General features: G+C 37.5%; 1 protein-coding gene across 11 annotated transcripts; it reads right to left on the bottom strand.

The window, feature by feature from the left end:
* Window positions 1-1,933: 1,933 nt before the first annotated feature.
* LOC121050169 (ubiquitin-conjugating enzyme E2 11-like) lies at window positions 1,934-5,764 on the bottom strand. 11 transcript variants are annotated; one of them, XM_040509490.1, is made up of 7 exons: window positions 5,656-5,721; window positions 5,382-5,474; window positions 4,788-4,892; window positions 4,407-4,529; window positions 3,737-3,825; window positions 3,287-3,354; window positions 2,605-2,822 (listed from the first exon to the last, which is right to left on the bottom strand). In XM_040509490.1, exons 2-7 carry the CDS (start codon window positions 5,393-5,395, stop codon window positions 2,763-2,765), a joined length of 459 nt encoding a protein of 152 aa, XP_040365424.1. In that variant the 5' UTR covers window positions 5,396-5,474; window positions 5,656-5,721; the 3' UTR covers window positions 2,605-2,762. The 11 variants fall into 11 exon arrangements, 10 of the variants coding, with proteins under 10 accessions (XP_040365421.1, XP_040365426.1, XP_040365422.1 ...); XM_040509491.1 differs by lacking the exon at window positions 5,656-5,721 and adding an exon at window positions 5,574-5,604; XM_040509489.1 differs by having other exon boundaries at window positions 2,606-2,822; window positions 5,382-5,471; window positions 5,656-5,751.
* Between the last annotated feature and the right edge of the window lie 9,899 nt (window positions 5,765-15,663).

Raw genomic sequence — 15,663 nt, 5'->3', positions numbered from 1 at the left:
CTCTTTTTTCCATTTCATACCAGATACTAGTCTGACTAGTAGATGGTTCCAGAAAAATCATGTTAGGAACAGGATTCTTTTATGGTCTTTCTAATGGTTTAAATCCATTAGCTTTCTTTGTTTTTACTGTAGGCACTTTCTTGTCCTTCAGTATATTTTTCATAGAATCCAACGTTTTTTGCTGTTCATTGATTTTTCTACTAACACTTGTTAGCTTTTCTTCTTCCGTTTTTGGAAGTTCCTTAATATAATCTATTTTGTTTTCCAATTTTTGTAATTGGTAGATTATAGCAGGTAGTCTTTCTAGATGATCTTGACATCTAGATAATTCTTTTAGTAAGATCTGTTGTTCTCATCAGCAGATTTAAGTAGAGAATTCAACTTCTCTAATATTAAATCAGACATTGTCTCCATTGAGGACTCCCCTTTCTGAGCTCTTTTCTAGCTCTGATACCAGTGATATGCGGATCTAATCAATGCTCAAATAATCAAGAGGTTTTTGCTCCTCTTTAAGAGTATATAAAGTATTTTCAATATCTTGCCCAATTTTATAGATTCTTGTTTGAATCCTAAAGATGATATCCCAATAGTCGGGAGTATCTCTTTTAAGATTTTCTCTAAAGTCTTTCAATTTTCTCAATTTTTCTTTTTCCTGTTTCAATTCTTTGCTAGTAATATTACAGATGACTACTAACTCAAGTCTGTCAACGATCGGGATTATGAATAGTAAAAATAACTGTTTACCTTCGAGTATAGAGGATGGATTTATACCTGTCATATATTTAAACAAACAAATTCAAAAGTATGGACCCACTACGCTCCGTCATTTTTATTTTTACTGAAGGAAAAGATAAATGCTAAAGGAAAGTAAAAGACTTACTAAAGACAAAATGTCCTTAAGTGTAAACTTTTGTCCTTTAATTTGTAAAACTAAATGTTGGGGAGTTATTTGTGTTTTAAAATCTTGATAAGGGAGTATATGTAGTTTGCTATAAAAATAATTCGGATGAAAATATTTTTAACCATTTTGTTTCTAGTTACATTTATTAATATTTGTTTTAATAAAAATAATATTGTATTTGATGACTCAAAGAATCCACCACAACACATTTACTCAAGATTGAGATACAAATACAATTATTGCCTCTACATTTGTTTAACCAAAAAATAATAATAACAATTACCTGTAATGCATGCACAAAGGTCCCCAATAATAAAGTAAGCTTTTCCTAATTATTAATTGAGTACGGCTAGAATACGCCCGATGTAAGTTACGTCCCAGTCCCATCAATCTACGTGGTGCTTGAATATCCTCATAATTTTTTAAAAATCAGAGTAAAATTTCACAATGACGACAAGGTCATCGACAGAAGAACCCAATTACTTGGAAAGAGAAGCTCCCTTTATTTGCCCTCTCAGCATTCAATTTTGATAAGTTTAGGTTTGGTTGTAGTAGAGATTTCTCGTTGTAATTTCCTTTCCCTCCTAAAAAAAAAAAAAAAACTTTAAAAAAGTAATGAAGCGCATGGAATACCTGTACATGCTTGAATTGAATAGAATTCGACTCAAGAAAATGCAAGTTTACTATTATATACTAAGCATGACCATTCAGTTGTTTTTGATGAATCATCAGCCATTACATTATCAAGTACCCATCTGCTTGTTTCAGACTTTCAGCATCGTCATCAAGTCGTTATTAAAATGTCGCGCACCACTGTTTCAAAAAGTAAAATGCCGCACACCACATTATTTTATCGGCACCTCAATACCCACGTTATCATGCAATACCAATTAAGTCATAATCAACAACACATGGATATATACTACCTCAGCTGAAACTGAAACAACCCACAAAGCTATAAGATAGCTCAGTCGGGCACCATGTTTTTGCAAGAGATCAAGCTCAAGGAAATGGCAGGGATGGAACAAGTGGCTGATATCGATGAAGTCAATCGGAGGCAGCCGATAGGGTTCACTCCTTTAAAAGCGCAAGTAGAAAATCTGATTCTGCAGAAGTTATTCCCATCACAAGTGCTACTGCTAGTCCTACAAGTGACCATTTCGATACTAATTAAGTAATTATGACATCAATAATACTTCTCACTACTAGAAAAATTATATCTAAGGATACTGGAAAAGAGTCCTCTAATACATTTAAGGACTCTAAAAAAAAGAGTCATTTATTCAGCAGTCATTGTAAGTCATATACAAGGAAATGTCCTCTTTTTCTTGCTAAGACACTTAAACTGTATCCTTAAAAGTCCAAAATAAGTGTTCTTGCAACCAATAGAGGACACCTAAAATGTGTTCTTATATCAAGAAAAATGTGTCATCTTTACCTTACTAGGACACAATTTTTGTGTCCTGAAAATTGTCCTGAAAATGGAAAAGAAAGAGTCATCATTTGCCTATAAGGACACATAAACCGTGTCCTTTAACCATCCAAAAAAAAATATATCTTGCAAGCATTCTTAAAAGCGCCAAAACAAATATATTAGTCACCAAAATACACTATCAGAATATGTATACAGACTAAAATCCAATCTAAGGAGAATCAACTACAAAATGAAATTAAAGAAGTACCGTAACTACCATACTCAAGATTCTAAAAAAAGGCCTAGGCGGCCGCCTACTCGCCTTTGAATTGGACGAGAGGGAGCTTTGAGCTTTCTATTTCACGAGTAGAACACTGATGGCGGGGTCTTCCAGCTTCCACTTTGCACTATCGTTGGTGATATCCGTCTGTTGATCTTTGTCTTCTTTCATCGTCTCTGGCTCGGTGAGTTACGAATCGCCGGAAAAATTGGAGGAGAGAGAAAGCACTAAGCGAGAAAGAGAAGGAGGAGAGGGAAAAGACTTGAAAGATTAGTGATTACGCAAGGCTCTGATTTCATTGAATGTAAATCGCCTCTAACACGACATCGTTTGGTTCTCCTCACAGTCGTAATATTTGACTAGGTAACGACAAGACATCTAGTCAGTGCACCGCTAGGTCTCTTCCACCCTAAACGCAATGTCTAGAATGATTGTTTTTTTTTTTTTTTTTGGCTAATAATAAGTTTGATTGTCACATTCTAAAACATTTTTTTTCGATTTTAACTATTTTTGGAATTTTAATATTTTTATATATATAATTATACGTAATAAAAATAATTAAAAAATTAAAAACCACCTAGTCCCCGCATAGGCCCTTGGGCGCTAGTCCCCGGGTCACCGCCCGACTAGCGCCTAGCGTTTTTGAGAACTTTGACTATACTAAATTTCTCATTAAGTATGTTCTATCAACCTTGAATAGATCCATAGCTGCATGAACTCCAATGATTTGTCCTTGCCAAAATAAGTGGAGCATGTGTTCTGCCACAAAAAACAACAATCAAATAGAGTAGAAGAGCATATTTCTTTTTTCTTTTACTACCTACTTTATGTAGTCATAAACACTACAAAAAGCATATAAATATATCAAAATATAATCAAGGAAATCAACTCATAGCGTATTATAGCAAACCCTATCTTCAAAACTTTACAAGCCTTGTATAAGAATGAAGACTAGCGTCTCTGACCTGACCGTGATCACAAGATTACATAGAAATATTACTTTCATATTCAGTACAATGTAATAACATATATACAAGAAAACAGTTCGAATTGTAGCATGTATTAAATGGTTTGAATCTCTATAAAAGGAGCTTAATATATCAAACTTGAAGAACTATGCAAGATAAACGAGGATAGTTACCGTTGTTGAGTGGCCTTGGTTTGCACATATCAAAAGTTCCCCATTTTCTTCCAAGAGGCTGAAACACTCTTATTATCCCTTCTGACAGCCTACAAAGAAGATTCCAATAATAAAATCTCCACTTTAGGTAGTTCATCTAAACAACAAATGAATACCAAAGCCTACTCGCTTCCAATCATTAAGTTTAAAGAAAGTTAAGACTAACCTCCTTAATCACATCAACAGTATATGAGCTCAATGAAATATTAGCAAATGTCTTAAAGTTTAGCTCTAAAAGATCATGAACCTTCACAAATCCATCACTTCGCCTATCCAAATTCAACTCAAAAGCCATATGGCACAATATATGTGTCCTACAAATACAAAGAACAGTCTAAAATATTTTTAAAAAAAACATATGCCGATCAAGTGCATTACCCTTCCGATACACATTATATATGCATCTACAATGTAACACATTTCCAAATGAATGTTCCTGTATTCCCATAGTTTTTTCCAAGACCACATAAAATAATTGAATTTACACATATTGATCTACTGGAAGTATTTAATGTTAGGTCCATTTAACTGAACAGACCTACATACTGTTTCATGCACATCCAATACTTCAATTCATAATTAATAAAAATACAAAACAAAGGAAGGAACATGAGAATGTCATTGTGCTTACGATAATATACCGAGTGCATCAACTCTATCTTTGCCAGAGCCACCGCTTCGACCACGACGGCCCCTTCCTCTGCCGCAACCTCTTGATTTCTCTCCCTCATCATTCACCTCCCAACCTCCTCCTCTGCCACCACCAATTTCAACAAAGCGCACAACAATCACAAAGTCAATTATATACAAGCACATGATCCCGTCTACCAAAAAAATAAGAAAGAGTAAAATTTTGCACTTGCTTGCACAAAAGCGCTGAAATTGAACCCAGAAACCAGTAAATTGAACAATGACGAAGAGAAACTAAAATTGCAATGCAAAATTTGATTTATCCCAACTTAGAAATTAACAGGGGTTTAATTATTGTTCCTGCAAGATAACAAAGCCGAACCTTAGAGATAGTAAGGGTTGGACTCCATTGCTCTTTGAGGATATCAAGACAAATGCTTCCATTGCTATTGATATTCGATTGGAAGACCTTAGTCCTAAATGCAACCTAAAAACTAAAACACTGTCATCTTTCCGAGCAAAAAAAAAAAAACATACACCCATAAACACAAGGATCAAAGCTTGCAGATTAGACAAGTTAGTTTAGGTGGTTTGAAAGGATAGTCAGGAGGGAAATGAATGGTAATAAGGAATACACCTCCTACATATGGGCTATCAGGGGGTCCCCTAATCAATGCTTGCCAATAAAACATGTCCTTAGCCACAGGACCTAATAAAAATTAACCAAAAGTTCACTGAAATATCCATCTGGGTATATAACAAATTGAAAATTACAACCAATATCTACACTAAAACTGTCAATTTATCAAATTGAGCTTAATGGGTACACTATAAACACCAAAATTTAGTTTCTAAATAATAAATCTATGAGATGCGCGCCTTCAAGATGCGCTTGGAGGCCATGATGATGAAACTTAACTTATTGTTCTATTACTTTAACAGGGGTCTCATTATTGTTCCTGAAGGAAAAGCATACCTTCCCAAACGCATGCGCGATGCCCGACTCGTCTTTCGCGTGGTTGCAGGACTGGCGGCGATAGAGCCCAAACCCTTTCTTCCGACTCGTCTGCTAAAGAGTAGACGAAAACAAAAATTAAACCTATATGATATCATCCAGATAATTAAGGATTATGAATCTTATTTCGATCTGGATAGAGGAGAAAGCCACCGTCACATTATGATCTGGATAGAGCATACAGATTTGGCAAGAAGAAAAAGCTATAGACAGATCGATAAGGAGAGAGAATTACCCATCCGGTGAGCTAAAGAATTAGATCTGCAATTTGTTCAACAAAAAAGAGATGCAGAGAGAGAGAGAGAGGTCAACTAAAATGATAGAGGCCAATTTTATCGGCCAACCTAAAATAATATAGGCTAAAGTGCGAATTGGTGTGGGAAAAAAAAGTGAGAAATTTAACTTTTGGCAAAAAAAATTTGAGGGGGCAGCAGAGGTTTGCTCCTATTTCTTTTGGTCGTCCTCATAAGCTTATTAGGACACATTGAAAAAAATATGTCCTTATAACCAATATTTCTAGTAGTGGATCTGCAAATTGGGGAGGAGGCAGTGAGCTCAATCCGCAGGACGCTTGGCTACCTCTCACCGAATCGGGGAATGGCAATGCTTTCATTTACTTTGTGAGGGAATCGGACTCCAAGCCACTTTGCTTCCTGTTGCATTTGCCACTCTTGGCTGTTATCCCTCTATCTCAAAAACTTTTTCATTTTCAACTTGATCACATCTGTCTTATAATATATATTGCCAAGTTTTATCTTATATGTAGAAAACAATTTGATATGAGAGAGAGAGAGATTCAGCTCTCTAAACTTAGAATCCTTGAAGTTACATGAAGTTAATAAAATCTAAATCATTTAAATTTATCCAATATTTCAAGATAGGAAAAGTTATTGAGAGTTATTTAGTTTTTTTTTTTTTTGCCACCAGCAGCACAGCACAACTGACGGTAGCACAGCAGTTGATTCCTCAACAGCTCAACTGTTACTTTCTCAACAGAGATTCCAGGTCCTATTATTGAATGATATTCCTACTCTTTTGCCACAAAGAAGCAAAAGGAAGAGCAGCTCTATCACCATTAGAAATTAAGGTACCAAACCTTAAGAATCAAATAACAAAATTTAAAAGCTTTGGAATTGGTGTCCTGTGCCATTAAAATAGAAGAGCTCATGAGTAACTTGTGAATAGTAATTTATCAGGGCTGATGATATGCTACTCCTTTCTTGTTGAATCAATTTAATCATACAGAGTTTTTCTGGGTTACTACTATCAACATCAGCCAAATCATTCAAATTCTAGCTATATATGTATTCGGTCTTTCTATTTTGATATTGAAATCGACTACCTAAGAACTAAGAAGAGGAAGCAATTCATTTGACAGCTGGAGAAAGATCATGATAGAGAATAATGAGAGATTGTGGAGATCCTGAAACAAAGCGATTTGACAGTTGTTTTGTTTTGTTTTTTTTTTAAAAGGCTGGTGCGGTTGCCCTCAAGGTTTGATTAATGAAATTGCAAAATACAAAGAGGGACATAGAGCCTGGACCCCAAATTACGATAAGTATAAAGAGAACATCCCGAAATAATACAAAGACTCTCCACAAAATCTATGTATTCTAACAAGCATCAATTAGCTAAGAGTGCACAAATGACTACTTTATTTGCTTTGACATAGAGGTGACATACCATAAAGAGAATTCTACTATGTTGCCGCTGGTAAATAAATCCAACAACACTCAATTTCATCTGGCCACTAGGAGGTTGCATCCATTTGATCAATCAAATAGGTTGTTGCCTCGCTCGGGGAAACAAGGTATACAGAGTGTGCAGTCCGGGACAAAGCCTACGTCTCCTTACCAAGAAATGGTAGAGACTTATTACCGGCATAAAGCCACGTCTAACAAAAAGTGTAAAACAATAAATCAAAATAGATAAATAAACTGAAAGATAAATTGGGCGTAGAGCCAAAGCCCAGGCCCATATTTCACCAAGCCCAAGCCTAAAAAGATAATTGCATGAGGCATTATGCAGCCATCTCATCCCGCCGCCGCCTTAACACGATGCAAGTGCAATCTGACCCACCAACCTTCCATCATCCCCACTACCCAGAAAAGGGGCGCCACCCACCCTAGACCCAATCCAAGCCGACCGAACTAGATCAAAGCAAGCTGACCGGATCGAAAGCCCGAGAAAACCAGCAAAGTCGCCACCGGGTCGTCAGCGCCAAGAGACCTCTGATCCCGCCACCCCAATTGTGAACCACCCTCACGCTGTCCGCGCTCTTTCCTCAGATAGAGCTATACCGATCCCACTTACCTGCCGCCGATATCAAAGTCGCGAAACGATCTGGTTTGCTCCATCATCCCCAGACAACCTCTTCTCCGACTGGACCTCTCACAATCAGACACTAGGTCCCTTCTGTCCTGTCCGACAACTCCTCAGCGAGGGCGCGCCGCCGGATAGGCACGACTCGTTTTCTGTCTTAGCTAGGGTTTGTTCTCCCTAACGGTGCTCTCACAATGTTTTCTCTATAACTTTTAGATAACTATAAATTGATTTATGAATACTGGAGTTTGAATCTATATCAGTAGTTTTGTTTTTTTTTGGAAGGAGAGTTGACAGCATTTACAAAAATAAAGGTTCCTAGGTAAATTTTTAGCTGATGTGGACAATTTCAGTTCATTTGATCAGTTAAATGGCTTAGATTTTATTTTTAAATTCAGGGCTCCTAACTTTAGAAGAGTCAGAAGTTAAGAGCTAGATCGAGAGACTGTTAGTCTGGATTAGCCAATAGTAAAATTTTGGATAAAATTCATGGACTAATTCTGTGATAAATATTTTCATGACAAATTGTTTGAAGTTGTCAGTTTGTTTGCTTTTGATGATTTGAGATTAGGTTCCGGCTAATTTTGGTGATCTTGCTAGAGTTTATGCGAATTACTAGTTGGACGATTTGAGTTCTTAGAGTTTTTCACTTTAACAAGTTTTGAATCTTTTTTTTATTTGAACAACAAGTGGTTTGGAATCAAAATACATAATACATATTAAAGGTATATCCATCTAGCAAATTACACCTAAAGATATAAAACCATAATATGCTCAAAGTTGCACACATAAGGGACTGTAAGGAATAAGTGCATCTGATGGCTGATGATTAATATAGTTTTAAGTTGTTATAATTTTAGCATTTAAATTTTATACACGTAATTAGATCCAGTTATCCCTCACAATCCCTTAAACTGTCTCTTAGGTGAAGTGATAATATAATTTTATTACTTTGGTCAAATAAAAAGAATCAAACATATATGTTCTCTTGGTTTAATAAATTCTCATAACATTATATTTCCGATCGTTGCAGGCCATGGGGAACTGTATGCTTGTCATTGGCATTCACATGGCAGCTCTGCACCATATGGCATGCTTGTCATTGGCATTCACATGGCAGCTCTACACCATATGGCTTCTCGTACGCCTACACGAATCTGACTCTGGAACTCGTTAAAGTAGATACCTCGACCTAGCAATGACACCATTCGGTTAGTAAATAAGTTAGATTAGAGATGCGGTCTACAATATGATTTATAAATATATGTTAGAAGAAAAAAAAATTTTCTTTTTTGATAAGAAAGTTGAAGAAATGGGAAATTCTAGTGTAGACCAGGGTATCTCATACCCACATTTACAAAAGTGAGAACAAATTTTGTTGTCAAAGTTGTAATTTGAGTCCTATTTTGTGTAATCTTAGTTCTAATAATGGTAATTACACCTCTTACGACATTTTACAAGTTTTTGAACAAATTCGTTGTCAATGTTGTAATCTTAGTTCTAATAATGTTGTTAATTAACTATATACATCTTTTGTTGTCCATGCAGAGTGCGATTTGGTGTTTGTGTGCATGGCCATTGTTGTGGCTCAGTTTCCCACCTTGAACTCCTGGCTTGGGTCTCTTTTATCGGTACCACAACTGCAGTTGTGTATTTTACACTGGTTTGGGGTCTTTCAATTGAAAAGGGCAGGATCAATAACGTATCATAAGACCCGCCGACAATGGAGTCTAACATGGATAGGTTTGGTGGGATAATGAATGCAATAGGTACCATTTGTCTTGCATTCAGAGGTCACAATGTTATTCTTGAGATCCAAGTGAGCTCTGGCCTCTTAATTAGATTTTGCTATCGATGTTGTACTTGATTATATCTGGAATTATGTAGTTTAAACTTTTATACTTCTTGGGTGTATATCAGATTAACTGCGAGTGGGAATGAAAGCTGGCAGGTTAAATTCGGGTGATGCATTTGTAATGGCATGTAAAGACTAAAGTACTTCTCCACTAATGTGCAGCGGACACTGCCGCAACAAATCCAAAATTCCCAACATATTGGACAATGTGGAGAGGAGTGACGATATCATATGCACTCATAGCCATCTGTCTGCTTCCTGTAGCCATAGCTGGATTTTGGACTTATGGAAACAAGGTGAGAGATCATTTCAATCCCTTTGTCGAACTTTGAATGTATATAGCTCCATCTCCATAACCAATATTTGTGCGCAATCATAAGCTCAGTTGCTCTGCAGGTACCCTCCTCTAATGGAGGACTATTGATCGCAATTTCGCAATTCCATGCACATGACACATCAAAAGTACTGCTGGGACTAATTTACATACTGGTAATCGTTCACTGCTTAAGCACATTCCAAATCTATGCAATTGTGATGTTTGACAAGTTGGAATCAAGCTACAGTAGCAGGAAGAACAAGAGTTGTGCTAGGTGGCTTCGAACAGCTTTGCGTGTGTTCTTTGGAGGAGTGACATTTTTTGCAGCAGTGTCGACATTTCCATTCATGGAAAGTTTGGCATCTCTAACCGGAGGGGTGGCGTTACCTTTGCACTTATGGTTATCCATGTTTGATGTGGATTGCAATCAAGAAACCACACAAGGGGTCATGTGGTGTGTTAATATGGGACTTGGATGCTTAGGCTTATAAGTTTTGAGTTTGCTGTTAGTTATTGCAGCCGCATGGAATTTAGGCAACAAAGGTCTACATGCCAACTTCTTCAAGCCTTAGTGACTATCTCTTGTCAAACTTTTGTTAAGTTAATAAAGAGAGGAGAAAATGTTACAAAATAGTTCCCGAAATTTGAGCTATTCTAAACTTTCATATCTCATGGTTGTAAATTATTACTTTGGTACCTAAAATCTCACTGTGTGATTAAGATTAATACCTGCCGTTCATAACGGTGTTAAGTAAAATCACATGGGCTGCCATGTGCCATTTTTTCAAGGATATTAGGGGAAAGACAAGGTTCCTCTTCTCCAAAGCCCGTCTTTCTCAATCTCAGAATATATTAATATAATGGGTTTCTCTCTCCCTGTAATCTCTTAACCTCCTCATCTATGGGTTAATTGAACCGCTGATCCAAAACCCTCATCTATGGGTTTATTACTAGAGTCTTCATGAGCAGCCATTTGCAATAAGGAAAAATCTGAAACATAAAGTTCAATTAGAAAATCTGAGCTCTGATTTGGTGTCTCAATAAAAAATAAACTGCCTCATCTGAAACGAAGATCAACCTAGATGCATCAACTCCATTAAAGCCATGATCCCCTAAGAACAAGTTCACCCATTGGGTCACTGACACAATTTCCAAACTGACTTTGATCACCAGGTCAGTTTGTAGGTCACAAAACTGACCCAAAGGGTGGAAATAAACATAAAAAAGCAGCGAATAGTATCTGATTTAGTGACCCAATGAGTGAACTTGCTCTAATAGCTCAAAGATAAATCAACAACATAAAACAACAAAAGACCAAATCCAACTTTGGCGTATCAATTAAAGCATATAAAAGATTGATGAAGAAGAGCAAAACGCAATGCTGAAAAACGAAAGAGGATGAACAATGCTTATGCTCCTACTCCTATACAAGCTATGGAAAGATGGCTTTGTGTGGAAAAGATCTCATCTTTCTGATGGGATAAAAGCTTTTATAGGTACCAGATTGCAGATATCATGCTTTTCTTCTTCTTCTTCTTCTTTTTTTTTTCCAATCGCTAAATTTTTTTTGGGCTAATTACTGTTTAGTACCCTTTGCTTTTGGTCCAACATCAATTCAGTCCCCTGACTTCCAATTTAATCAAAAACACCCCCACACTATTATTTCTCCATCCAATAGGTCCATTCGCCAAAAATCAGTCAATTTCAGCTGTTTTGGTGCTGACATGGCGATCCAACTCAGCCCAGGTGGGGCCCACATCAAGGCGAATTGACCAAACTGACCCTGGCTCTAATCTAACACATAGTTCTATTAAGCAGCCCATTTTCCGCCAAAGAAGACCTAAATACAGCCCAATTTCCCGCCAAAGAAGACCTAAATACTTGTAAAGTTGTATCCTCCCGCCCAAAATAATGTATTTGCAGAATGGCTTATCAAAGTAATAACATTTGACCTGTAAATATTCAAAGTAACAACATGTACTTCAAGGGAACAAATCTACATTTTTAACCAACATGCTATTGACTTGAAGCACCAATTCTACATTTGATCTTATAACAACATCAAACTTTCTCTAAATCCAACAAAATAAGCAGCCCAAATGTTTAAAACATCTCAAATTAATGTTTGCATTTCAAATAGCTCTAATCATCCTCCCAAAAAATTAGAGCTAGCAACCTAGGTAGCATACACCAAGGTTGCACAAAAAATGTTAGGGCTTGCTTATCATTCCCCAAACTTCCTTCTACTTTCCCCCTTGCTTGGAATTCTGCCTAATCCTTTGAGATGATCTGGAAGGTGTTGGAGTTTGGCCTTTTGATGCTTTACTTGATGTCGGAGGCCTCGTGGTTGCTGAGGTAGATGTGGCAGCAGCAGCAGTAGCAGCTTTGGTGGACTTGGATTTTGTGGCAGCAGCAGCAGCTTTGGTAGAGTTAGCAGGGGCAGCGGCCGCAGCTTTTCTAGATGCCTTCAATGCAGCCATCTTCTTCTACACTCACAAAAAAATCAGAAACAAGAATATAATTTTCAACACATACATATCAAAAGCAAAGCATCACTAGCCGAATCACAGACCTATTCATCAACAAATACATACAAAGTTTACAAGCTAAAATCCATGTTTCATACCCTTTGATATTCTACCACTTTTAGATGGTTTTTCCTCAAGTCATTCTTACTCAATGGTGGCTTTCTTCCAGGTTTAGGCTGCAAAAAAATTATGGGATCAATCTTAAAACAGAAACATAAACAAGCTGCCCCATAAACAAAATAATTTGAAAAAGTACACTAAACATATGCAGAAAAAAAAATCAAAAATTAGCTGGGCTTTTTGAGATGAACTTCCTTCTCCATTGTTGAGTTTCCTTTTCTTGTTCACATTTGCAGCTTGCTTATCTTTTGGTGGAAGATGTCGGTGACATGTCTTCACGTTGTGGCCAATTCTTTGACAATTGCTACACTTCAACGACCGCTGAACTCTTCCAAGCTTTGTTCCCTGTGCAGCCAACTTCTCCGATAAATCTCTAATCCTCTTTGTTCGTGGCGTTCCGGGCTGTCTAGAATACTGTGGAGGCAGAATTGGTGGTTCTTCACTCCTAGTCCACATCTCCATTCCGTTAACCGGCTTGATCAAATTGCTGTAAATGTTAAGGTACGTCTTTTTTAAGTAGCAATCTGCAACAAAGTTTTCCGGATCTGCCCTGTTGTTGTATATGGCTGAGACTGCGTGCTTGCTTGGAACACCACTTAAGTCCCACATTCGGCATGTGCAGGTCCTTGCCGTAAGGTTGACCACATTCTTTGTTCCTTCAAAAGTCTCCACCTCCACTTGGTCACCACCATTCCCGATAGAAATGCAATCTGAAGCAGCCTTCATTTTGTTCTTTTCTAGTACTTTTCTAGGCTTGGGGCACAGATTTCCCACCATTGCTTGCATCTTATCCTTTTTGATTTGGTTTCTCTTCATTAGCTTCACTCTCATTTCCTCGAACATACTCACTGGTGGTTTTGCTCTAGCATCAAAAATGAACGAGTTGAAGCTTTCACATAAGTTGTTGATCATAATGTCACACTTCGACCAAGTCTCGAAGTGTGCTCTACACCAATGTTGTGGAGGCCTATCCTTATCTACAAAACAAGCAGCATCAGCCATTAGTCTTGATATGGGTCAACTTAGCAAAAAAAAAAACAAAAACAAAAAAATAAGCAACTTTGTAAACTTGAAAACTTACGTGTCATCCATTTGTACGCTTCATTATCCAAAGCCTTCATCTCCTCCATTTCCTTTGCAAAGTAAGGAAGTGTAGTTGACTTTGCACATTTCCACATTTCATCCTTTAGTACCTTTCCCGGAAACAGCTTCGTAAAATTTGTCCACATATGGCGCACACAAAATCTAATCTTGGCGAATGGAACTACTTCTTCAAAGGCAGGGATTAAACCCTTTTGCTTATCGCTGATGAAAGTCCAACATGCTCCATCCTCAAGTATACTCAGGTCTTTGCACAGAAGCTCTAGGAACCAAATCCACGAGTCTTTGCTTTCCATCTCCACCATTGCGTAGGCAATCACCCATGAAGTGTTGTTGGCATCAATGCCAACAGCTGTCAAGAGCTGACCTCCATATGCAGACCTCAAATGGCAACCGTCTAGCCCAATCACAGACCTACATCCCACTTTAAATCCATTTTTTAGAGCTCCAAGACAGATATACATCCTCTTGAAGATTGGAAGGCTCTCTCCCTTGCTAAAATCACATTTTATGTCAACTGTTGTAGAAGGGTCCACCCTTTTCAGCTCATTCGCATAATCTCGAAGTCTGGCATATTGCTCCATGATGGTTCCCTCCAACACCAAAAGGGCTGCTTTCTTTACTCGATAAGCCATCTGATTGGAGACCCTTACTCTAACTTCTGAAGACATAGTTTGAGCCAAGGATTCTGTAACCGAAAAAAAAAAAAAACCAAAACAAGGATCGGTAACCATTGAAGCAAGCAAAACAAGCAAGAAAAGTATTCCAAAACTGAACAAAACAAAACTGGACCATTTAAAACTGAAGCAGTAGCTGGTTAATTACTCTAAAACAAGCAAAAATACAAACATGAAGGCTTAATCACTCCAAAACTGAAGCATTAGGTGGTTAATTACTCTAAAACTGTACAGTTGATACAAACATGAAGGTTTTAATCACTCTAAACTGTACAGTTGAGACAAGCTTTTCACATAAGAACCTATGAATGACCAAAATCATATAACACCTGCAACTTGCTGCAACCAACCAAAATTTGCAAAAACCAAAAAAAAATGGAAACAAGACAAAAACTAGGAATTGGAAGGCACTATAATTTCGAACTTGCAACAACCAAACTTGTCAAAAAAATTAGAAAACTACACAACAAACAGTAACCAAACAAAAACATGAAGAGATTGGAATGGATACCTGGCTTCCAACCACTGTTCAGCTTGATCCTTTCCATGAAACGCTTAGTTAAATACTTAGCACTGAGCATGCTGTTATCAAAGACTCTCATGCACTTGTGTTCCGGCTCATAAGTCTTGATCATAAGAGATTCCTCATGTTGCATCCTAGATGCATAGAGCTCGAATGGACAGTCTTGGGACTTGCATATAGCCCTCACCCTTTTCCGGTCATTTTTGATAAAATATACCTCCCAACCATCTCTAATAGCCCTCTCCCTTATAGCCTCTCTCAAAATGGCAGCACTGCTAAATATCATCCCTTTCTTGAAGACCAGGTCCTTCATATCTGTTTCTGGATTAAACTCAGGGAATGGTACTTCCTCTTCACCATCAGAATCCAAAGCAGGCCGCAATCTCTCTTCATCGGACTCGGCTGATCCAAACATATCTTCATGATCTTCAAACTCTTTTCCACTTTCCATCTCCAAAGGTAGAACAGCTTCTTTACTTGGTCCAACCCATTCACCATTGTCATTAACCTCAAACCCTATATCAGCTTCCTCGAACCAATCGTCGTCATCAACACCATACTGATCATATTCATCATCTTCAGCAGCGGGTATGTATTCATCATCCTCATCACTCTCACTGCTATCCACTTCATCTTCTTGTTCAGGGTGGAACCCAAATGATTGCATATAATCTAGAATATCTATATCTTGAAGCATCTCTTCATCTAGACCACTTACACCATCAACACTGTTTGCTACAGGACCTTCTTCGGGGTACATCTTTCCTTTACCCTTATCTTTTGGATCTGTTTCAGCCACTT

The sequence above is a fragment of the Rosa chinensis genome, chromosome 6 (genome assembly GCF_002994745.2).
Source record: "Rosa chinensis cultivar Old Blush chromosome 6, RchiOBHm-V2, whole genome shotgun sequence".
Taxonomy (NCBI): domain Eukaryota; kingdom Viridiplantae; phylum Streptophyta; class Magnoliopsida; order Rosales; family Rosaceae; genus Rosa; species Rosa chinensis.
This window is presented reverse-complemented; position numbering and strand designations above follow the sequence as displayed.

What these genes read in the sequence shown, in the direction of transcription:
- LOC121050169 (XM_040509485.1), bottom strand. Translation starts at nt 5,518, where the DNA reads ATGATATCATATAGGTTTAATTTTTGTTTTCGTCTACTCTTTAGCAGA. An exon ending in CAACCCTTACTATCTCTAAG is followed by an intron (nt 4,530 to 4,787) that starts GTTCGGCTTTGT and finishes TGGTGGTGGCAG; the next exon opens with AGGAGGAGGTTGGGAGGTGA. An exon ending in ACCAAGGCCACTCAACAACG is followed by an intron (nt 3,355 to 3,736) that starts GTAACTATCCTC and finishes TTTTTGTGGCAG; the next exon opens with AACACATGCTCCACTTATTT.